This window comes from Nilaparvata lugens, chromosome 7 (assembly GCF_014356525.2).
Source record: "Nilaparvata lugens isolate BPH chromosome 7, ASM1435652v1, whole genome shotgun sequence".
Taxonomy (NCBI): domain Eukaryota; kingdom Metazoa; phylum Arthropoda; class Insecta; order Hemiptera; family Delphacidae; genus Nilaparvata; species Nilaparvata lugens.
The window spans coordinates 15,707,891-15,733,048 of record NC_052510.1 but is presented as its reverse complement, the minus strand read 5'-3'; the positions used below and the strand labels follow the sequence as shown (position 1 = coordinate 15,733,048).

General features: G+C 34.5%; 1 protein-coding gene across 4 annotated transcripts in view; it reads left to right on the top strand.

Annotated features, from left to right (window-relative positions):
- The window catches only part of LOC111045081 (GATA zinc finger domain-containing protein 7-like), a 137,414-nt gene that overhangs the window by 56,132 nt on the left and 56,124 nt on the right, over positions 1 to 25,158 (top strand). For all 4 annotated transcript variants that reach the window (XM_039432161.1, XM_039432164.1, XM_039432162.1 and 1 more), the window contains one exon: positions 24,752 to 24,821. In XM_039432161.1, coding sequence (XP_039288095.1) covers positions 24,752 to 24,821 — 70 coding nt within the window. The remainder of the gene's footprint in view (positions 1 to 24,751; positions 24,822 to 25,158) is intronic.

Genomic DNA, 25,158 nt, shown 5'->3' with positions numbered 1-25,158 from the left:
AAATTATTTCTTGATGGTTTTGTTTTAACCCTTCATCTCTCTCAGAATTGCATGAGTGGCCAATCTATAGCTTTTCAACAGGAGCTGCAAGCCTCATCACATTAAACAGGGATGCTTTAGAGTGGTGGAGTGACCTGTATCACAGATTTAACCCTTATATTCGTATTTAACCCTTGATTCATTTAGTCTATGTCTGGATGTAGCAATTTAAGATCAAACGGTACACCTACTGTAAGTTTGATTATTTTTGTTTTCTATTTTATATTCTGACAAAACCATTGACTGGCAAGCATTCGTCTTTTCCATTTTTTATCTTAATAGATAATAAACAACAATGCATGTTTGTGTAGACTATAATGTGTTTTATGACAAACATTTTTTTCTTCAAGCAATAGGCATATCTCATCATTATTCCTCTAATCAACCACACAACCCTGCGATAAAATTGCTAGTCACAATCCTTATGGCATCCTCCTCGGAAGAAAAACCGTCAACGAAAAACCCCCATCATAGCTCGGACATCGAAAATTGCTAGAAATGTTCTCCCTCCGAGAATTATTTCAATGTTGATTCAGTTTGAAGATACACTAGATACAGAAAATTGAAGGATTTGAATCATAGGGGTGAAAATAGTCAATTCTAAACTTCATCAGCAACTACTAATAATTTTCAAATCACTATAAATCGAATCTAATATTTTACGAGGATATTCAACAAGTTCCATAAGACAAGAAAGATGAGAAAAACTAGTTCTCATTGATTAATAATGCAGTGCATTCTGCAATAGATAACTAAAAGCTCATAAGTTTTGATATATTGAAGAATGATTACACAACATTCATAAAATGTAAGGAATTCCTATCTAAAATACCAATGGAACAAATTTTCCCTCCGTAACTGGAGCAAGTCGATCAAGGCAGTGGGTTAAGGGGTTTGGTAACAGTTTTTTTCAAGTTTTGTGTTGTGAACGATCAAGTTGACATACTGCATACCGTGTACACTGTTACGTTAATGCTATTTCGCGTCATCTGCACCCGTTGAACGCGAAAATCGTCCATACTGGTTTCCGCTTCTTTCCATTATATGCAAATGAGACACTCTGCTCTCATGACTGCTGCTGTCAGGGCATCACAACACTGACAACACTCCTCTCCTTCTACTTGTTATTCCAGTACTTGGCTTATTATTCTGCCTACCAGGGCACGTAATCACTGCTCGGATAACCCAAAACAGCCACTCAGATAACCCAAAGTCTCTCTCACTCTTTCCATCTATCTTCCCATCTTAAATGGTACCTTATCAATGAGTTGAAAACATAAGGCAAATGGTTTACTTGTATCTTTGCAATGAGTTGGAGTGAGAAAGCAAATGGTGGGCTAGTATTATTGTTATGAGTTGAAGAGAAAAGACAAACGGTAGCGTGGTTGTTTGCAATGAGATGGAGAGAGACGTAAAGTGTGCATGTTTGTTTGTGTGGCCATTGGCTGGAACCACCGTTTTTTCGGTGTGTGGCAACTGCATCATTGTCCGCAAAATAATTCAACTGAGTGCAATAATTCGGATGACTTCCTTGGACAAATATTTAGATGGTTATATAAACTAATAATATTTCATTTTTGTTCAGTGATTTGAGTAGGGAGATGTGTTTAATGTGTTGGAAATTGATCTATTAGGCGTACTTGTTCAATCTCTTGTAATAAATTGAACAGTTTTCAATTCAATTAACATCAATATTCTGAATGCAATTATTGCGAGATAGTTCTCAATTTTTTCAAGATGAGAACTCTTTACATTTATAATTCTTCCCACATGCGAAAGGCATTCGAGCGTACATTCCCTCCATCTCGATTGAATTACATACTGGAAACTATGATATACAACACTTCATACTAATACTTCACCTTTAATACTGCACAAAAATTTAAATGTTGGTCATTTGAAACACTCGTGCATAACCAAAAATAATATATAACCATAACGTGCATAACCATAACTCTTCCAACTTCTCAATAAACGGTTATTCTTCAGGCAGTAGATCACATATTATTAGCCCACTAATCGAAGATAATGATTCTGTATGTGGTTCATAATCAATGTAGAATTTTGCAATGGGTATAAAAATGTTAATCAGTTTACATAAATGGATGGTGCTTCTTGACACGTGAGATTGATGGAGGATTGAGTGTCTTTCTTATCCTATGTTTCTTTTTACTTCTCCCTCATCTCACCACACCAATTCACACTGAAGATGGCTCTTTAGCTGGATTATTATCAGTCATACGCACCCACACACACACGCGCGCTTGGCCCGATTACGCGATCGCCGTCTTCGTCTTCTGTTCGGCTGATGCTGGGAATTCGACCAGGAAACTCATAAACCCGAATCTCAGCTTATATTTGCTTGATTGCATAAAAATGTCATGCATTCTCACACCCGACCTGCCACTGAATGACGAATAATTATTCATTTTTTGATGAATTGTTGTCATTCTATTTGGCCTCAATATTCATATCACAGTTTTTTCTGAAGGCATCCAGTTAGGAGTAGACTGAAGTTACGCGTTTGTTGGTAATAAGCAATGAAAAGCTGAAAATTGGTGGAAATAAGGATTCCATGTGATTAAGTCCAATTCATATTGTGAGAAAATTTCAATAGTAAAGATCTTGGAAGTTATATTGGAGATTTATTTATAGTTCTATCACTAGTTTGAAATAAATATTCACGATTTCGAAATCAACTATTAGAAAAATATTACTGAAGAAAGTGTCTTACAATCTTTTGGGACATCTGGGTGATTCTTCATTTGTAAGTTTTCAAGGACCTACTAGAATATGATTGTTTGTATTAATGTATAGAATATGTCATTGGTGGCAACAATGTCATTGGTGAAATTCAAACTGTTCTGAGTCGGATAGAAATTGAATTATTTGAATATAACCAATCTCAGTTTTTATATTCCACAGCATTGATGTTTTCACTCTCTTGATACATACAACTACTTTATACATAACTATACTAATAATAATATGAGTTGAAATACTAATAAGTAATTAGCTTAACACGCGTTTGCAATATTGTGTGTTGATCTTATACAGAAAAATTGTAAAAATAAATAATATAAAATCAAAGATTCTCATCTCCAGCTTTAAATTTGTTCAATTGCTATTTTTAATCGCCCCAATAATATTTCTAAGTACTCACTTTTTTTTCTAGTGCAATTGCAACTGGAAATCAATCAATTGCAACCAATTTCAGTTTCCATATTTCACACCATTAATGTCTTTACTTCTCTTGATACATACAACTAATATACGTAATTATACCAAGAACATGAGGAGTTGAAATACTAAGTAAATACCTCAACCCTTTTTTGCAATTTCGTGTTGGACCTTATATACAAAAACTTTGTAAAGGTAACAAATTAAGAATCAACGATTCTCATCCTAGCATTTAATTTGGTCAGTTGCAGTTTGTATAATCAAAAATATTTTTAAGTAGGTTACTCAATTTTATTTTTCCAATTGTTATTTGTAATCGTCCCAATAATATTTCCAAGTACTCAATGTTACAAATCTCACTCATCATCCGCTCATCTCCAGAAATATTCGAGAGTTGAACGATGTGATATACTATGTTGTGTATTTGTAGACACACCTGGCTTGGTCTCAATCAAAGGCAATCTTCCTCTTATTACCAAATCAAAACTGTTTGGTTCACAGAACATCTCGTCTCCATTTAGTAGGTCGTCCGAGTCAGAAATCGAATCGATCACAAATCTCGATAATTTCACGGCAATATCTTCGGCACATTTGCAATACAAATACTTACATAAGTATGTTGAAAAAAATCGTGTCCGGTTTCGGAGCTTCAATTTTATCGCGCCGAAAAGATGAGTAGTTCATGGATCATCCAAAATAATGTCAAGTAATTTCGTTTGATCGGCTCTGAATTATTATCGAGCCGAAAATGTTTGGCATCTTCGAAAACTGAACGAGACTTTTATTGGGCCTCGGTGATGAGAATTACAACTAGTCTTTGATGATGAAGCAATAATATGGTAACCTTTATTACAGATCAGAGATGACCACTGATCACTGATAACGTGATGTTTGATAAATTGTTTCTGACACCTCTCTGGTAAACTTCTAAATGAAGGCTAAGTGTGTGATCAATATGAACTTTAGACCGTTCTACCAGGACTTATTCTATAGGACTTATTTCTATAGGACTTCTATAGGACTTATTTTATGTGGTTCTACCTAACATACTTTTTCTTACTTTTAATGAAGAGCTTTCAAAAAAATCAAGAAACTTATAACTTAAATAAATTGAAAATACATAGCAAAAAAAGTTCATTAGAACAGAACTCTTGTAACTTGGAGTCACATCATTTCGAAATATACCATATTCTTCGAATATTGTCAACGAATTTAAGATCAGATTCTTTCAACTTGAGTCCGAGATGTGTACTAAAATTGTCATATTTTCTCTTATAAATGTTAGAATACACATAACAGTTAAAAATCTGAATTCAAAAGCAGGATTATTCTACCTTATTTAATTTTAGATAATTGGGAATCATAATGCCTGTGGCATTGAAAATCAAGTCGATTTCAAATCAACTCTTGCCTAATTTAAGTAATCAATTCAATCAGCTCTAACCAATAATTTTAAGACAAGTCGGTAGGTATGGTAGATGACAATACTGTTCAGATATTACAGTACCGTATGCTTAATTAATAAATGAATACATTTGTACTAGCTAGTACTAGTACGTACAGTACATATTCTGTTGTTTTTTATGATTAAAAAACATCAAACTTAGCTAATGTTTTTGTCATGCTTAACAAAAACATCAAACAACTTAGCTCAATTGGAGCTAAGGCTTGGATGATTAGTAGGTACTTAGTTGAGTGCTGTTTTCTATACGTCTACTGTGCTACAGATTACCTCATCTCACAATAGAATAGAATAGAATGACTTCTTTATTTATTGGGAGAATAGGAAAATGCAGCTAGAAAATGTTTAACTCAATTCAACTCCAACCAAAATTATCTACTGGTAATTAGGCAGCTGTCACTCAGCACATAACTGTGTACTAGTGATTTCATGTTACCTAATATCACAATAGGAATAATCAGCTCAAAATTATTCATCGTAGGTACTTAATCAATTCTCAAATTTGAGAGAAATCATTATGTTTACGAAGCATTGAGAATTAATTTCAAGTCAATTCCAACCAAAATCAACTACTGGTAGTTAATCAGTGAGCACTCTGTACAGAGCAATATGCTACTGGTTTCAAGTTACCTCATCTCATGATAGCAGTAACCAGCTGAAGATTAAGAGCCAGAGAATTAAATATGACGGTGATTAAGCTTTTGCCATCTAATTTTATTTGCATTAGGAAGACGATAATAATGAAAGTCGTTTGGAGATCGGGAGATGCGACCAACCGTCTTATGTAAGGAAAAGAAGGCGAACAAGAAGGAGGAGAAGAAGAAGAGTAAAAATCTCCAAAATCACACTCCACTCACGTATCTCGCGACAATTAAAAGTCTATTGACTCACGTTCCTTACCAATTCTTACTTTCTTCTTTTTCTCTTTCTCTTTCCCATCTCGTTTATGGAGCTTGTTGAAAATTGAAATTGCTCCGGCTACTGGGTACTTTACCGTCTTATAATAGCGAACAGTGTAAGTCTGAACCCAATTGCCTCTATCAATATTCTTGTCAAAGGTCAGGATGTTGTGTTGCCTCATAGTTAGTTCGAATAACGATGAGAGCGTCTCCACTGAATGGCTTTTCTCAACTAGATCAATGGGAGTTGCTAAGTTTCTCAGCTCGAGTGTTGCACATTAAAATTGATTTGTTTGAGAATTTCAATCCAGAAAATTGAATTAGAAATTCAGTTTAAATTGGGCTACTATAACGCTGCAGCTGAACAGTATTCAAATTTGTTTCATCCAATGTTGAATAAGTTGAATAAAACAAAATACATTGTTGATTACATCCAAACCAATTGAGAAATAATTAAAGAGGCATTTAGTTCAGCTAATTTACCTGCGCTTGGTACTCCCTTTGGAAGGACGGTCGTCTGATACAAGCTCTACTATTTAACAATAATTTCCAAATGGAGTTCATTCGATCATTCTAAAGCTGTAGGTCCATTCATCTTCAATCTCTGTTAAGAGTCTCTTCAACCGGTTATCACTTTATGAAGGATACTATTGGAAAAATCATCATTCCTTATATAGGGTGTTGAAAATATTGTATCTGGAAAAGCTATCAGCAGCTACGAGTGAAGTAAGCATTTATACATTCCTTTATTGATCCCATTATACACAATTCACTAAAATTATCATTGAAACATGTTTCCAGAAATTAATTTATCGATAGTATTTAGAAATGTGGTGATATTGTTGTAATGCGAAGAAAAATAATTGTAATTCAATTCTCTGGGTAGGATGATTAGAAGGGGCGACGGTTTGTATGTGAGTAATAAAAGGAATTTACTGGGAACCGCATGGTTTTAAAAAAGCCACACATTTTTAAATTTTAAACAAAAACTTTATTTTTTTCACAAAATGTTTTCTACAGACTTAGAACTTTGAGCAAATTACAAAAATTAAGTAGAAAAATAACATCGCGTAAGTAGTGTCCTTCCGATTGAATACATGTCATGTTTCCAGACGTTCCCTGAAGTTACGGATCGCATCTCGTAACATTGCTCGTGCAATGGCTTGGATTTCTCTTCGGATGGGCTTCCTTCAACTCTTGCAATGTGTGTTGTTTTTCAGCGTAAACACGAGATTTCAAGAAACCCCAAAAACCACACACATTTCAAGAGTTAAAGGAAGCCATTCGAAGAGAAATCCAAGCTATACCACGAGTAATGTTACGAGATGCGATGCAGGGAACGTCTGGAAGCATGTATTCAATCGGAAGGATGCCACTTACGCGATGTTATTTTTGCTACTAAATTTTTGTAATTTTCTCAAAGTTCCGAGGTTGTAGAACACATTGTGTGAAAAAAATAAAGTTTTTGTTCAAAATTAAAAAAATTGTGGCTTTTTTAAAACCATGCGGTTCCTAATAAATTCCCTTTATTACCCACATACAAACCGTCGGCCCTTCCAATCATCCTACTCAGATAATTGAATTACCATTATTTTTCTTCGCATTACAACAATATCACCACATTCTATCGACAAATTAATTTTTGTAACCATGTTTCAATGATAATTTTAGTGAATTGTGTATAATGGGATCAATAAATGAATGTATAAATGCTTACTTCACTCGTACCTGATAGCTTTTCCAGATACAATATTTTCAATCTCCGTCAAATTCATTATCGGCTAGACCACACTCAACGAACCCGCGTCCTCTTTCTGTGAAAATAATCTATTATTTATTAATTTTCCATTGTAAACCGTGTAATGTATCAATTGTTGGCCGCGTTCTATCATTGTCCATGTAAATTAATCATCAGCCATGCATGAAATTGTCTGACGCGACATCACTAGTGTGAAACGGGCGTGCAACGCTAATGATGCAGGCAACATTGTGTATTATTTATGTATAATGTGTATTTACTGTATATCAAACATTGGGGACCACCTTCACACGCGCATATTTGCGTGCGATGGGAAAGTGGGTGATCGCATATACTACAACACGCTTTCTCATCTCTCTGCTACAGTTTTATGATGTGTATTCGATTGTGTATATGGTTTAACAGAGCTATATATATATATATACAATCAAGTAGTAGAGTACCAGAATTCAATAGAATGGCAAGGGATGACCTTTAGTTGGAGTCTTCTTCTATCTGCGACTGTTTGTAGATCAAGGCTGTTGTAGCATTGGCCGCCGAAGTAACTGGAGCCAAAACAACAGAACTTCTACCAATCACATCTTCTGGATTGGGAATCTGGGTCTTATTGTCAATTAGGCTGTGATAGTCGATAGAGCTTGTAGTAATCTATGGATTGAGTTTCAGGGTGAAAGGTATTGAGCTCAATCGAAGATTTGGCTGGTTTGAGATGAGATATTAGGAGATTTTGTTATGAAACTGGAATTCAATATGGGAAAAATATCAACGTAAGTGACCAGATATAGTTCAATTTTTCATGTATGTTATCTGTATTTTTGTAGAGATTTCTTATCTCACTCATGCGTATGAGACTTGAGCATGTGTAATGAGTTGGTGATGAATTCTACTATAAAAATAATTATTGTTAAATTACTGAAGGAGATATTAAGGTGAATTCATTATCCTTACTATCTCTATCATGTATTATCTATTAACACTAACCTCACTACCCTTCATCTCTATTTCCTTTTTATTTCCCTCATCCTTCCTCTATATTCCGCACATACATCTTCAAAATTGGGTCTCCAAATTGACTTAGCAATTTCAAATGCATCGTTGAACATGCTTTATTTAAGTTTCTTACTCCATTGTTGGAAAATAACACAAAATAATAATATTGATTCAATTACTAGGAACGTGGCTAATTAATTCTGCAATAACTTAGCTAATTCAAGGTGGTTAGTAGGCCATCCTTAGAGAGTAAATTACAAACTATGTTGGCTAAACTTCAAGTGCAAGCTGGCCTGGATCTCCTCGTGAGTTATGACTGTCCTCTCACCAACATTATTCTGTATGCGATTTTTTCTTGAATTTAAGGTCTTCTTCTACACTGTTTTTAATTGTGTATAGTTTATTCAATTTCAAATACCTTATTCATTCGTGCTCTTTTTTCTCCCCTTTGTTCTCGTTGTTTGTCTCAATATTTTTAGATTTAGATCCACAATAACCTTTGTGGTGGCACATGTACAGGTAGAAGAATCCCCTAATTATAGTTATGAGAAGTTTGATTTGTATTGTCTCTGCTAGTACACACCCACAACTCCCAACAACCTGACCTATTGCTGCAAAAAAGAGACGCAATCCCGATTTCAAAAATTGGGCCCGATGTTGAAATTGATAGCGGAGAAATAGTTGGTTACTCATTGGATATGGAACATGAAATTAATTTCGCACAGTAAAGTAATTGAATTGATATTAATTAAGCGGTTGAATAGGTCGTCGCGACGTCTGTTCGCTTCATACTGTCAGCATTGGTTGGATTGCAAGTATTGATGTTAATCTTTGTGAATGCTGACAAATTCACGTGAATCTCGCCATACTAATTAATAAGGGGCTGCAACAGTAGTATTTCGACGCATCTAATTAGAAGCACGAACACGGAATACAGCTAGCAAACAATACCAACTTGCGCAAGCTGCGCGCGCACGTTTTAGTTTGCAACAGGATTATTAAACTATGGTGCGCACTGGTTATGACATGCACCAACTATGCACCCGCTATACTAATACTACTGCACAAACTATCAGTGGATAATCAGTTTTGCGATAGGAAAAACTTCACATGTTATTACTTAACTAGGCTGATGTTGGGTGTGTGAGTTGGGGCTTGTGGTATGCGAATACAAAATATTTTTGAGAATTGAATGGATCTTATTGGCTTGAATGACGGTTTTGATGTAAATAGCTTCAAACACTATCATTGAATTTGATGTCCAATATCCCATTAAAAAAATAAATTTAAGCTCAATCCACCCACTGTAGCCTTTGGTTATGTATCTTTGTTTAGTTTTACTTTTCACTGAAACTAGAAACACACAATAGTAAGGGGGTGTGTACACAGAGAGCAGTCAGTTGTCAAAGCGGTTTTAGTAGGATATAAAATATAGATCCTCTTTATCCAGTTAAGAACGCTGTAACTCAGATCGCCTGACCGCTCTTTGTGCCTGAGCCTGAGTGTGTATTTTGGATCCCTTGTGAGAAAATTACCTCTGTAAAAATGTTTATACAGTGGCGATAATGTGTTCAATTGAACATGTCTTGAGCATGAATGGTATTAGTAATGATACCAAACTCAACCCCACGGGCTGAAGAACTCGCTTTAAGGCTGTTAGGTACACTTTTTGATTATTTAAATTGGATAATCTTTTTCAATACAATTGTTAAGATCATTATAAGAGTGAGAAAAGGTGGCAACTGAAATTTTTCAGTGGTCTAATAAGCGAGTTATGGGTTGTTGAAGTGTTGAACTCCGTTTTCTTTCCAAATCATAAACAGTTTCGAATTTTCCATTGAAGTTTTTTTTTTAATACATTCAGTATAATATCATTGACTTAGTTGTAATATGCGTTTTTTCGCGATCTATGCCAAAATAAACAAGTTATCGAATTTACAAAAAATGTTACCTTTTATTTATGAACGATATAGGGAATACAATGTTTTAGTTTGGAAAGATACATTTTTTGAATTTTCAAGAAAAGTTCTTTTAATATAGTCGAAACCGTTTATGATCTGGAAAGAAAACGGAATCTGTAAAGTTAGCACTTCAACAACCCATAACTCGCATATTAGACCACTGGAAAATTTCAGTTGCCACTTTTTCTCACTCTTATATGATCTTAGCAATTATATTGAAAAAGATTATCCAATTTAAATAATCAAAAAGTGTACCGAACACCCTTAAACTATTTTTAGTTTACATCTAATTTACAGCTTCGTCAATCCAATAACAATAAATCAACAAAGAACGACTATGACATGCAGTTTTGAATATTCTACTGAAATTTTAAAAACATGCATGGATGTGTTCAGATTAAGCAATAATGTTTTTAATAAAAAGTCAATCTTATTCACTCATAGAAATTGATATAATTAAATGAAAGAGTTGGTAGAACAATTTCTAAATCTAGATTTGCCAAACAAATCAAAGTAGGTCCATTGCAAAAAAAAATTCAAATTATTGCTTCAGCCATTTCGCTATGCAACTGAAATTCTGCAAGACATTGACATTTGCATCGTCCATATCTAATGTGGCATTTATTTAGCAGTGCAACTGATATGACTTGCAATGCATACACAGATTTGTATGGAGAGACTCACTTTAAACTGTCAGAATTCCATATACATAACATCAATGCTACCTATTTAGCCAATGCTGTCAGTTTGAGGTGAATCTCACACATCTCCAGTATCACATTAGGCCTGCTCCCTTTACTTTTTTCAGTTTGGTTTTGCGTCTTCACTCACACACCGACAAATAACAATACAATGCACTTGAATACAACTGAAACTGATTCTCAGACGGCTTTCCTTTCCACTCTCACTTTCCTCTGTCCTCAGCTCCTGACGCCACAACACAAATATTATCAACCTATTTGCTATTACTCCTTCTTTCATCTCATCTCTTATACTCTTGCTTTCATCTATTTATTCAATTTTCATCGCTCTTCTTCGTTTGATTATGTTTCGGTCATTTTTGTATGTTTGTGCTTCGTCCTTGTATTTTATATTACTTGTATAATAAACGTGCGCCACCTCCAAATATTATTAAATTATTTGCTCTTACAACTTCTTATATCCCATCTGTAATTCTTGCATGTGTGGAGAAAATAACCGAAGAAATGGGAGGAATGCGAAAACTTTACCTACAAGTGCGGGTTCATTTGAGTTGTTAAGATCTCTTCGTTTTGCCCCTTCTTTCGTTGTAGATTTTTACTACTTTTCGGTCTTTGGCTAACTATCACGTGTTGATAAAATTTGACAAGATTGTGATAGATCAACGATGATGGGAAATCAATAAGAAATAAATAGATAATGAAATGAAATTTCCATATTTATCATAACCATATCAGTAAAATGGATGTATCGATGTTTGAAATCCACAAAGTAAAAACGCAGTAATATGGAAAATTTCACTCATATTACTACGTTATTTTTTATGGAATTGATCATGTTTTCGTTAGAAGAAATAACATGAAGCACAACTGACTAATTTTCCAATCAATCTTTCTAAACAAGTGGCGATTGATCTTTAAGAGAAGTTAACCAAATATTCTTCTCATGCTTTTATGAAATTTGAATTTATTGCCAAAAATATATTCACAAATAGTTTAAAATCAATTACTTCTCTTATTGTTTCATCCTGCAGCTGGATGTGAATTTGTGTTTAGAAATAGGTTTTCTGGATTTCAAAATTCATAAAATAAAAACTCAGGGAGTCAAAGTGCAAATTTTTAGTGAGAAAACATGAAGAACCCAATACATAATCTATAAACTTGAGTGCTGATAGGAAATGACATTGCAGTAATACGGCAAGGCAGAACATCCAAAAGGATCTCTCTGCCGATAAAAGCCATATAAATAAATAAATAAAATAAATCCTGCCACTGGTTTTGAATTCTCTATCAGTAATTATTGAACTGTTTGTTCTTCATTGTGCTTGGTATTACTTCTTTTGAAATCTTATTTTCATTAAAAATTATTCCATTAATTCTTTTAATTTCGGTTACTTTTCACCTTTACAAAACTAACATTTCAAGCTCTTTAGGAAATAATTATATATGGACTTTCATCTGTTTTCCATTCCTGTTCACTCCTTTCTAGACTTCAAATATTTTGATTGCTTCTGATGTTTCAACACAAACCTACGGTATGCCTTTGTTAATGTCGTAATGAATTTTTATCAAGGTTTTTTTGGATAGGAGACATATGAACTGCTACTTCCCTGAATATGATCTTTGAAATGATGTATCACAAGGTTGGGGGGTCACATGTGAAAATCTTGAGTTGCAACCCCTAAATAATATCACATGGGGATGAGGGTTGGAATTGCTTCTTAACGCAAAAGATTAATTGTTGTCCAATTGCTTGCTTGCCAATTGCTGCCCAATTAAGCTCCTCATCTTCATTGGTGTGTTAAATTTTGATGGTTCCAAGACTTTTTGAACACACGGTATACAATAATATTTTTCTCATCGAGTTTTCCTGGTTCAAGTCCTCGCTACCAGTCGAAAGTGTAGCGCTGCAGTCAGTCAGTCAAGCTGTCATTAGGGCAGGACCTGTTGGTTGTTGCTGTCATTTGTTGTTTCAGGTTATGCTTGCTTGCACATGGTTGTGTTTTGTTTATACTTCATATTGCGTTAAACTTGAAGTTAAATAAACTTTCCAAATAGGATTTGGAATGTTTCCACTACATCAATTTGCTCCAGTTTTACTGTATGTACAGGTTTTAATTTGGTTAACGAGATTGATGTTTTTGAAAACTGTTCGCCAATCTGGACCCATTCCAGTAGGTACGAACAAGCTATGAAAGCCTGGACATTTTTTGAAGTCTGGAAGGATGAAACTGATCTTATTGATTAACAACAGATATTTGATTGTTGATTAGTAAAAGCAAAGAAAACAAGAATAATCCGTGGAAAAGTAATAAAGATTTAAAATAATGCTTTCAAGCATCATAAATCTCTCTGCTAGTAAACCGAAGCTAATTCACATAGGTAATAGTATTTAGACTATTATAGTCAAATAAACTTAAAGTCAAAGAAATGAAAGTACAGGACGCTGGTGATGCTAACTTAACTATTGATTGGTACTATGTTATTATAATTAGTTATGAAGTAGTTAACAGCTCTTAATTTCATTACTAATAACTGCTTTACTAACGTTGCTAACGTTTTTTGAGGCGTTTTTGCACTGGCGGCAAACGAGTCCTCTCTTCGATTTGCTGATTATCAGCTAATTCCCGAACACCAACCCAATCAGCTGATAATTAGCGAATCGGAGAGCTTCCTGCCCTGCCAACTTGTCCGCTGCCAGTGCAAAAACACTCCATGTGGCTTGGCCCTAAAGGCTCCACTTAAAACATTTTTTCGTAAAGCAGTTATTGGTTATGAAATCCAGAGCTGTTAGTGCAAAAACGCCTGAAAAACACTTCATGTGGTTTGGCACATATGCACTAATTTACAAATCATACATAGAAGAATGAAACCTCAAAAGAACTCTTCAAGCAAGCATTTTCATACACAAGCAAAGTAATCACTTGGTGGATAAATAATAAATATTTTATAGCATACATTTCCAATGATAGTTTTGCTAAAGTGTTCATGAAAAAACAGTTTTTTGAGGCGTGTCATTATTGTCGTTTAGCGCATGCGCACTGATTGGACAAAAACGCGAAAAAGTATTTCTGTTGGATTTGAGGTTGTAGATGCAGCTGAGAGACTCTGGAGTGAACCGTGGGATGCCTGGGACCTTTCTCTCTTGCACCATCCCACAGCTTGGCAGATTCCCTGCTATTCTCTCTCGCTCCATCTCTCACCATCTCTCTCCACACTCGTTCACCTCTAACTTCAATTGCGCCCGTCATTTAATCCCCGGTTTACTCACAGAGACTCCTCTTCAACAGACAACAGACCACATAAAAGTCTAGCACAAGATAAGTCTACCGAGTTTGCTATCGTTAAAAGTTGCAATCACCGTTCGGATTGGGTCCCGTCATTGCATTGCTCATTTGAAAGTCCACATAGTGGCAATTATTACCGAGCTGCAGCTTCCGTAGCTCGATATTGCCTGCCGTTGCAAAATTGGTTTTCCAACTAGTTGTATGCAGAGATTATAGAATGTAACATTTGTATGGTCTTCCAATAACGAAACTGAGTCACAGCACTCATAATCTGCCGGTTATTGCTTTGGGAATGGATGCTGTGAGATCAAAGGGCGTGGAGTTTTCCTTCATTAAAAACGGTAATCTGAGTGCATTATGTAATTGATGAGTACATAAAGCTCTGCTTGCAACTCTTGTGTGAATAATTGAGGAGAATTGTTGAAGAATTTTTATCATACTGCAATGCTGTGTATGATAGTTTTGGAAGATTGAATGGGAGGTAATTCAGTAACAGCTATGACTAACAAAAAATGTATTCTTAAATGAAATTAAAGAATTTTCATTAAATTGTTCCAAATAACTGCTAGAAGAGGTATCATTTGCATAATTGGAGATTCTTAATAAATAAAAGGAGAGTGACGAAGTACAATTCTTCATTCTTTGTTCTTAATTGCAAAGATGACATCAAATATGAAATAAACTGTGAGAGAAATAATAATAAAGCAATCCTTGTGCTTAGTCTTTTACGCAGAATTTAAAAACTCTCTTCTCAGTCCAAAAAACTACAAATTTCTAATTTAGATGAATTTAATAAGTACAGAATTTCGAATTGATAGCAATGTCGATTATAACTAATTTAACTAGCTTTGACCTAAGTTTATCAACTAAGAAAGTGTCTTCTAATTTTATGAGTGATCAGTATCTCAATTTACATCTCAAGGCAGCATTAAAAATACCTAGTGATGTAGCTGTATCACGATCGGGTTGGGAAACCCTTTAGGTGAAAAATATTTACAGTTATTTCTTCTGAGCCTTAATCGATTAAGAAACGAGCTTGGAGATATGAAGAGTAACTAAAAATCCAAAGTGAATAGAAATTATTATGTAGGAAAATGTAGGTTTCATTTTTTAAATTTAATATAGTGTTATTAAGATACTTTATTATGTTTCTTGGAAAGTACAAAAAATTAATTACAGTATTCATAAATAATATTCTATACCACGTTTAGTTGTGCAAGAATGCCTTGGAAGGAATCTTATCTCGCTATTTGTGTCTTAAATCTCTTGAAAAAAATGATCGTGAAACATGATAATTTAGTGTTATGTATGAATAAGTGATAAACTGGGTAGTGCTTTCATTAATTTGATAGTCACAAAGTCTCACTATAAAGTATTGGCTGTTGTAAAACTTTTCTAATATTGAAGCTGATATTCCATGCTCAATTCCGATGGGAAAATTCCCTAGAGAATAGAAAATAATTCCTATAATCTGAAAAAAGCAAGCAAACAATATGTACCGTAATAGTAATATGCTTTTGCATGACTGGTTCGCCAACACTCAATTCACTTTTACTGTTACCATCAATGGAATGAATACAAGTACCGGTTTACCATCCACATTAGCATAGACATTCATAGTGGAATGCAGTAATATTGTTTATAATAAAGTTTGCTAGGTTGTGGATGCGTTTTTTCGTGAAGTACACAATCGCAAGATCTGGTTGTTAAATAATGTATTCTATCTCTGTCTCTTTGTAGTGGCGTTTTTTTTCAATGAAGTGCTAGTGGCTGAGAATGCTCTACATTATAGTTGATCTTTATTCACACCCTGATTTTCATACTTGAAAAATCATGTTCACACCCTGTTTTGTTCACACCTTGAATTTCATACTTGAAAAATCATGTGGGTTTCCTTTTCCAACAATAAGTTTAATAATATTGAATTCTGGAAATATCTATTACTATCATATCTTGCGTATAATTATCATTATCTACTAGTATATACCCCGTGCTCCGAAACGGTTTACGAAAAGCTCAAATTTTAACCTTGAGCCCCGATTGCACAAAAGCTTAAAAGTGTTAAATTTTAATCGTTATCAAATGCCACGCGAACTAATCAGAGAAGACCTCTTTTTGGAAAAGTCTTCTCTGGCTAGTTCTCCTGGCATTTAATCAAAATTCAACAGGCTTCTGTGCAACCGAGCCTCAAGGTTTCAAAAGTTCGATGCAAACTTATCAGGATTAAGCCTGAATTGAAAATGTATAATGTATCAACACAGACATCCGTGGTATCAACGTCTCTTCACATCTACAAAAATTGTCCATCGCAAAATACATAATTGAAAATCGACTTAAGTAAATGTGTGGTGTTATGTACACTAAAGTTGATTCATTGATTGATTTATGCGAATAATACATATAATGAAGCAAAAGGATCTGAAGAGAACTGAACTAACAAGAAAAAATTGAAGGTCATGCTTGAACCGAAAGTGTAGAATGAAACAGGACGTGGACTGGTAGATGTGAGCGGAGAAGTCATGGATCAAGATGGATGGACGAATATTGTAATGGAGGCAAAAATCAGCCATATTCCAGCACCAAGTAACAGTTCAAAATAGCTCCCAAGGTCATTCACATGATATGAAGATGATTTCACCATTATTCTTCATGCTGGATTTTGAGTAATGATACTTCTATTCTGTGTGGGATTGGAAACTTGATTAAACCTTATTTCTTAGTAATAGAGGGGTAGAGGCCACAGTAAACTGAAGCTTGTTAGTTTAAAGTAAAAGTGTAAATAATAATCAGGGTCATACGCTTTATGCATGATTGAAGAAGATCATCTCGCTGTGCTTGACGCTAATGAGATGTTTCTCATATCTCTGTGAAATTGAAAACTTCATTGGGATGTTTCTCATTACTCAGTATCAGATATAAATAAGCAATACATACAGTGACATTGAAAGTACTCAAATATCGAAGAACTTTCAGAATTAATGACAACCCGTGTGGCCTTAATATTTGGTCAATTTGGTTGTTAGCGCCAAAACAAATGTTAGTGTTCCCACAGGTGAAGATTTTATTAGCGTATTTCACACTTTGGTCAAAAATGGGGAATACAGAATACAACAGAGTCAAAATACTGGTTGCATGATTTAACGGCGTTTCAGCTCTGTCTCCGAAATTATCTCTCGTTGTCAATATTTATGATTGGAGTATTATGATGGTTCCATTGAATAACTGCTGTTCTCATAGTTCAAAGAAAATGGAATCATTGAAAATTTAGTGGTTTCGGCAAAATACGTATTATTTTAAAAGTGAACTCAAAAAGCAAGCACAGGGTAAGTCTAGTTTCCAATTTTAGAACCCTTCTACAGGAATTGTAGTGGAAGTGCAAACGTGATTGTAATAGAAATATGGCATTCTTCTCGTTTAAAAAAAAGATTCAATAAAGTACCTGACGCTATTTTTACCATTATTCAATTGATATTGTCTGCTCTATAACAAATCAGAGGTACAGTGTCCGTAAATAGAAAGATCAACGTCCAAAGCTAGAAAATCCATAGTTCAAATTGTACATCATGGATAATGGATCATCAAAACTAAAACTCCATTGATCATCATTGTATTACAATAGAACATTAACAACTGCATTCACTACAAAAGTAAGTAGGCGTACAGGTTTAAATAGTAACAAGGTTAGTTCAGCAATGCAAGTAAAAGTTGAAGTTTTGTATAATAACAATCTTTGTAACCCAAAGAGGCCTAAGATCACTAAGATCCTCAGATCACTAAGGATCTATAGCCTATAGATCACTTACAATAGATAACAAAAACAATGGTTGTAATGGAACGAGTATAGTTTCTTTAGAGCTGTCTTTAGCTCACAGACTAGAGTCTATGAACAATAACAATAAGACTAGGCTAAATCTGAAAATATTAACGATCATGGAGAATTTAGTGGTTTCGGCAAAATACGTATTATTTTAAAAGTGAACTCAAAAAGCAAGCACAGGGTAAGTCTAGTTTCCAATTTTAGAACCCTTCTACAGGAATTGTAGTGGAAGTACAAATGTGATCGTAATTGTAAAAATATGCCATTCCCCTCTATAAAAAAGATTCAATAAAGTACCTGACGCTATTTTTACCATAAATCATTTGATATTGTCTGCTCTATAACAAATCAGAGGTACAGTGTCCGTAAATAGAAAGATCAACGTCCAAAGCTAGAAAATCCATAGTTCAAATTGTACATCATGGATAATGGATCATCAAAACTAAAACTCCATTGATCATCATTGTATTACAATAGAACATTAACAACTCCATTCACTACAAAAGTAAGTAGGCGTACAGGTTTAAATAGTAACAAGGTTAGTTCAGCAATGCAAGTAAAAGTTGAAGTTTTGTATAATAACAATCTTTGTAACCCAAAGAGGCCTAAGATCACTAAGATCCTTAGATCACTAAGGATCTATAGCCTATAGATCACTTCCAACAGATAGCAAAAACAATGGTTGTAATGGAACGAGTATAGTTCATTTAGAGCTGTCTTTAGCTCACAGACTAGAGTCTATAAACAATAACAATAAGACTAGGCTAAATCTGAAAATATTAACGATCATGGAGAATCTAGGTGAAGTGAGTTGAATACTGGAACCCTTCAGGGTCGTACACTTTTCCTCTTCAACATAGATGATATCACTATTATTTATGCTAATGAGGAATCTTTCAATATTCTGTAGAAGGAAATTCTGTGTTGATCTTTGAAAGAGAGTTGCAGGATAAAGATAATATAAAGGAGGAGAATAAATTATGAAGTAGTAGAAGAAGAAGAAGAAGTCTAGAAGATGATGATGAAGAAGGATATTATTAGTAAGGAATATTCTGTAGAATATTGGAGATTAATTTGATATAATTCAAATAATCAAAGATTTAATCAACCGAGAAGTTAGCTCGTCAATCACTAATGATCAGCAGTGCTTGGAGTAATGGGAGATTCTAGTTGTTAAATTTGTCCTATCTCTGCTTGCTTGTTCTTTAAAATAGTAAAGAGGTTGAAAATGAAGATAGAGAGGATTTGAAACATCAGGAGGATAAGAAGAAGGAAAGAGAGAGGGATAAGGAAGAATTACAGAAGACGAAGTAGAAGGAGAAAAATAAGAGGAAAAGAAGAGAAAGAAGTAGAAGTAGTAGTAGAAGAAGAAGAAGATGAAAAAGAAGAAGGTGGAGGAAGAGGAGAAGGAGAAGGATGGAATCGATGATAGGATGGCACGAGAATGCGAAGGTTGAGCGGAGACAAGCCACGAAAAGCGCCTTTCTCTGATAATAACGGTCAGTTGTTGATCATTAGATGATGATGATGGTTTAAATGGCTGAGATGAGCTAGTAGAGTAGGATGGGCACATCTCAAGGTCGTCTAGGCAACGGTTATGCTCGCACTACAACTATCTCAGTGTTCACTCACACAACTGTAGATTTTACTGAAAACGAAAAGTACCATTTCAAAATACTTCAGTACAGCCGGGGACACACTGCAGTGTTCCGATCCCACTCTGATCCGATCACGGATGACAACAGTCAAGAATGGTGCATGCCACACATGTCCGTCATGTGATCTATCCCACCACCTCTCCTCTACCCCACACAAATAGCGGACATGAGTGGTATCGGTACGCTGGAAGACAGGTGTAGCTACCATTATCATGAAAATACAGAAAAATAATAGAAACTAGGATACCAGGTATCACCAGCAATCCAGCATTCGTCATTTATATGATTCTCGTTAAATTGACGACTTTTAAAGAAACATTTAAACAGTAGTGTGTTTTACCAAAGAGTAAATAGGGAAGTGGAACTATTTTCCTATGGTTTCAACATCGTTGAAAGAAAACCTCAAAATACGGTCCTCAGAGTACTTGGTTCTATTATTTGTATGAATTCATGATTTGCATGATATCTCCACTATCTGTGAAACCTGTAGCGGTATGAAACACTAATAGTATAACAAATAATATATGTGTATATACCTTTTAATAGCTTTTTGGGTAATGTTTGGCTAAGTGGTCGCATTGATATCCATCCAATAGCTCAGATAAGATTAGATTATCAACTTAAAAGACATTTGGCTGCAACTCCCGTTGAACATGTCACGACTTTGTGATGACTCCACTACATGGTCATGAGTTTATTGTTAATCGCTCACCTGTGGTTCGGAATCCACCGAAAGGTATAAGTCCTCTCATAGTTCATCATCGTCCTTCGTATCAGCCAACCAGAAGGCAACTGCATCTCATGACATTAAAGTTATTTCCCCGCTCATAACCAAACGTATTTGACCAGGTCACTCCCGTGTTATCGGATGAGCACGTTGAATTGTCGGTCCCGGCTGAAGTATGACAGTTGTAAGGCTTATTAACGGCTTAAATTATTCACTCAAGCAAGGTGAAACTTTCGTCAGGGACTCTCCACCAATAGAAGCTAAAACAAATTACAAATATTATTTTTAAAGTTATTTCCACTTTAATAATATCATAGGAGTCACACTGTAAGAGATTTCTACTTGAATAATATCATCGAATAGCTTACACTGTACATCATGATAAAATAACGTCTCATTGAAAAACCATGCAGTTTGGAATAGTTTTTCTTATTAAATTACAAAATTCAAATCACATGTGAAGGACAATTCTTTGCTGTATTTTACATTCAGTTCATCATCTATGATAAGAGTAATAACTTCCTGGAACTAGTGCAGTACACTCCATGAAAGATACTGCCACTAAGAAAATAATCTCCCATTTTTCATGAAACAGTCCTTCATATAAAATACCATATTCTCCAAGAATGTTGCCTAGGGGTGGAGAATGTAAGTCCTTGCTACTGAGGAATATAAATTCCATTGTACTGTTTTATTTCAGTACATTCTATTCAATCAGTAATTTACAAGGTACCTAGAATACATTTTGTATTCTAGGTACATTGGTAATTTATTGTATTTTACATTCACCATACGGCTACCTAATGCTACCTAGAACCTAGAATAATAATAATACCTTTTTACCACCTCTAACTGCAAAATGCAAAATACTACCTCACATTCCCTATGAATCATAGTTTACTTGTTGAGCTTAAAATACTAACGTGCATCTGTTTAGTAACATAATAGAACAGAACCTTCCTCCAGTCATGCCCAGTGTACCGGTACAAGGACTTCCAGTGCTATGCGCCTGCATTTAAGCCATGTTTTGTTACGTTCTGCGAGAATTTTGTGAATCTCATTATCTCTATTATCATGATCATGAACATCAACATCAGAGCATCCGAGCAGAAGCGCAATTTTGCATCTCAGTTTTGTTTCGGCTGAAATGCTAACGGTTATTGTGCGTTGTAGGTACAACTTGGTAACGTAGTAGGAGGCAGAAGACACGATTTCCTATGATAGCTCTTCAGTCAAGGTTGCCGTCTGATATTAAGAACAGGATGAGCTCTTTTTATTTTTTTGTTGACTGAATCTAGTGTCCATGAACTATCATTAATGAACTTATAGTTGATTTCTAGGATCTCTATTGCAATATTGTAACCCCTATTATACTCTATCTTTTTAATAACCAAATTAATTGGACGATCCTGTTTCAATGTTTAGTCGAAATGAATGAAGGTTTTTCTTGACAAGTTCGAGCATTATTTCATTCGTAATCAACGAAACTGTGAATTCTATGTTATTTACTAGGGCCCGGTTTCTAGGTCACTTATTAAATCTAATGAACCATTAAATCGATAGGTATAAAAGTATGTTAGATATAATTAGTGTCTTAGAAACCAGTCCTAAATGGAAATCACTTGAAAACAGATATAAAGAATCTTATAAAAATGAATTCTCAATATTAAAAAATACTTGTGCTAACAATATACTGTAATTTCTCGACTACAAATATCCTACTGCAGTGAAATTAACATGCTCATAATAATTCTTTGAACTGGAATAAAATCGTCTATAGCTATTCACCAAGGTGCTAGGAGCGCTAGGACCAACGGTTTTTGCCACCAACAACTTTTTCAATAGTATATACTGTACCAAAGTGAAAGAAGTTAACCCCATATCATCCCAAGATCCTAATATTTCAGATTCGTTAGTGTATAAATATATCTTGTCATCAGTAATTTTGAACAATTAGTAATTCCACAACCATCCCTCAGCACAATCTCTACAATACGAACCAAATTTTCCTTATATTTCATTTGATAAATGATTCTCTGTTAAGATGACAATATGACAAAATATGAATCGAATGTATCACATAATCGAAAAGGGGTTTCACATTCATAATATTCACACTGTGTAATTCTAAGTGTGATCTTACTAAAAGTTCAACTTTCAAGTTGAGGAAGAGAAGAAGCAACCATTTACCATATGATACCATCTTTGTCATAAATTGATGAGCTTTTAATTGGCGTGAGCGTTCTCCTACAAACGCGGAAGAAGAAAGTGAAATTATTGTCGGAGATTGATACCCACCTGACCTTGAACTTAGCTGTGGAGGTCACTGGGAGTGTGACACCAGCTGATTGACTCCAGAAATTAAGTTGAGGACGAACCGGTCTTGGATTTTTGTCAGATAGGAAAAACATCAACTTTCGCTGTCTTCCTAGTTTATCACGTTTCTTTCCTCTATCCTGTTCTCGAACAAGTCTGCTTTCTGCTTTCTTCCGGTACTAAGGTGGAAGGTATCCTATTACCCAAGACAGTTTTGTTTGATAGAGGTATTCTATTGATCAGGATGAATAAGTACTACAGGTTCTAGCATCGATCAAGATTAATACTGTCGCAAAATTCAGGTTATTATCCAGATATTTGTTTTCCTCTTGTGCGGAAGTCAAAATAGTTGAAGTCCAATGGTAGTAGGCCTACAGTGGGTCAAACAATTGTTTGAAATGTAGATATTATTTAGAGAATAAATAAACTTGTTATTTTTGTTTATTAATACATTTTTAGAAAAAAATATAAAATTGTCAATATCATACCAATTCCTATCAACCGTCTGCCCACATTAATATACATTGCAATATGCTATTGCTGGGAAATTGAAAAAAGGGTTCAAGAAAGAATAAAACTCAAGAAGTAGTACATGAGAGTTTTATGTAATGGTTACGATTTTCAATCATTCCTTCAATATTTTGAGTAGTAAATTCTGTATACATTCTCACAAATGATATGACATTTGATTTGTCATGAAGTTTGAATAATGCTTGAAATTATCCATTGAATATTATTGCCAAATTATGAAGAGTTGATTGATAGGTTGAAATTTAAGATGTATACTCACCATTTTAATTGATTTCTATGTATTGTCATAGAGAATAGATAGCATAAGGAGATATCCCATGGTATAATAGGGCGTTTATGTTCCAAATTTCATTGTTAACTTGAGCTATCGTGAAGCTATGTGACGCTGTTCAGTCTCTCATACTGTGCTGTTCTTACACTCTCCCCCGGGCAAAATAGTGATAATAGACATTATAAAGTGACAGTGATCGGCTTGAGTTGACAAAAAACGACCTGAAATTTAGACTTCAATAATTCATACTATAGGTTTACTTCTTCTATGGAACTGTGCAGTTTTGAATTTCATTAAATAGAAAACGTTTTGGTAAAGAGCTTTTTGAAGCAAAAGTTGAAGTTCAAAGCTTTGCGTTCAGTTTAATCTCTGAATTTCTGGTTTACCATGTTTCCCAAAATGTGGAGTTATACATGGAACTACAGTGAGGTCTTCCCTCTTATAGTAGTCATATGTTAATTTATTATTGCTGTTTGAATCATTTCTGTTTTTCCAAAATAATACCTCAAAGTTTCAGTGAAGGGAGGGAGAGAAAGGACTACTCAATTGGATGACTGTACTGCTGTACTGATTGATTGAAAAATGTTCATTGAGTAACACAACCATGAATATTCATGATTTCAGTGTTCATAAAATAGGTTTACATGGATGGGGAATCGGATAAAAGGATGATACTCAGAGCAGTGAAGAGCAATATTAAGATGAGTAATAGTACAGCCTCCTCTGATAGAGGAGGATGTGGTAATACACTATTCAACTTGAAAAGGAGTGTAAATTCTAAATTATACCTAGTCACAATTGAAGAACCTCAGTAAAGATCTGTGTATACATGCTTCTCGAAAAGGCACAATGGATCATTCTTTACATAAGTGACACTGTAAATACACTATGACTTCAAAATATCAAACTGAAGATTAATCAAGAATGAGAATTTTACTTATTTAAAAATATTATATTTTATGACGTAAAAAGGAGTTCATTGATCAATAGATAAATTGAATTAAACATTCTAATGAGATAGCTTACAAAAGAAGAATACTGCTTGAGGAAGCAAATCATGATTATCGTATGAAGTAGCTAGAACTAGAAATGCATACATAACATAGAGAAAGGTCAGGCTAGAGGGTTAATTACTGAATATTGTTTTGTATTTCAGGTTGAAACCAGCTTCCATGTCAAGATGAGAGTGCACGGTCCACATCCAATTCACTTCGTACTTCTCTTCGGTGAGTCCACTTTGACTTCTCAAAATAAATTCTATCGTATCCTGTTTTCAAAATAAATCCTAGAAGATCCTGTTATGTTATCTGCATATGTTTGGAAGTGTGCATTATTTAATCCTCTTCACCGAATAAGGAAGTTCGGAAGTTGATTGTTATGCAATTTCTATAAACATTGTAGGATTTGTTCCGATACAATATCTGTTTTTGGACATTTTGGTTTTAACTTTGAAATATACCGGTTACGTAACATTGTTTGAATAGTGAAACAGAACTATCCTACTCTCATGCTCTGTAATGATAATCTTTAATCAAATACAAGAAGCATTTATTGAATAATTGT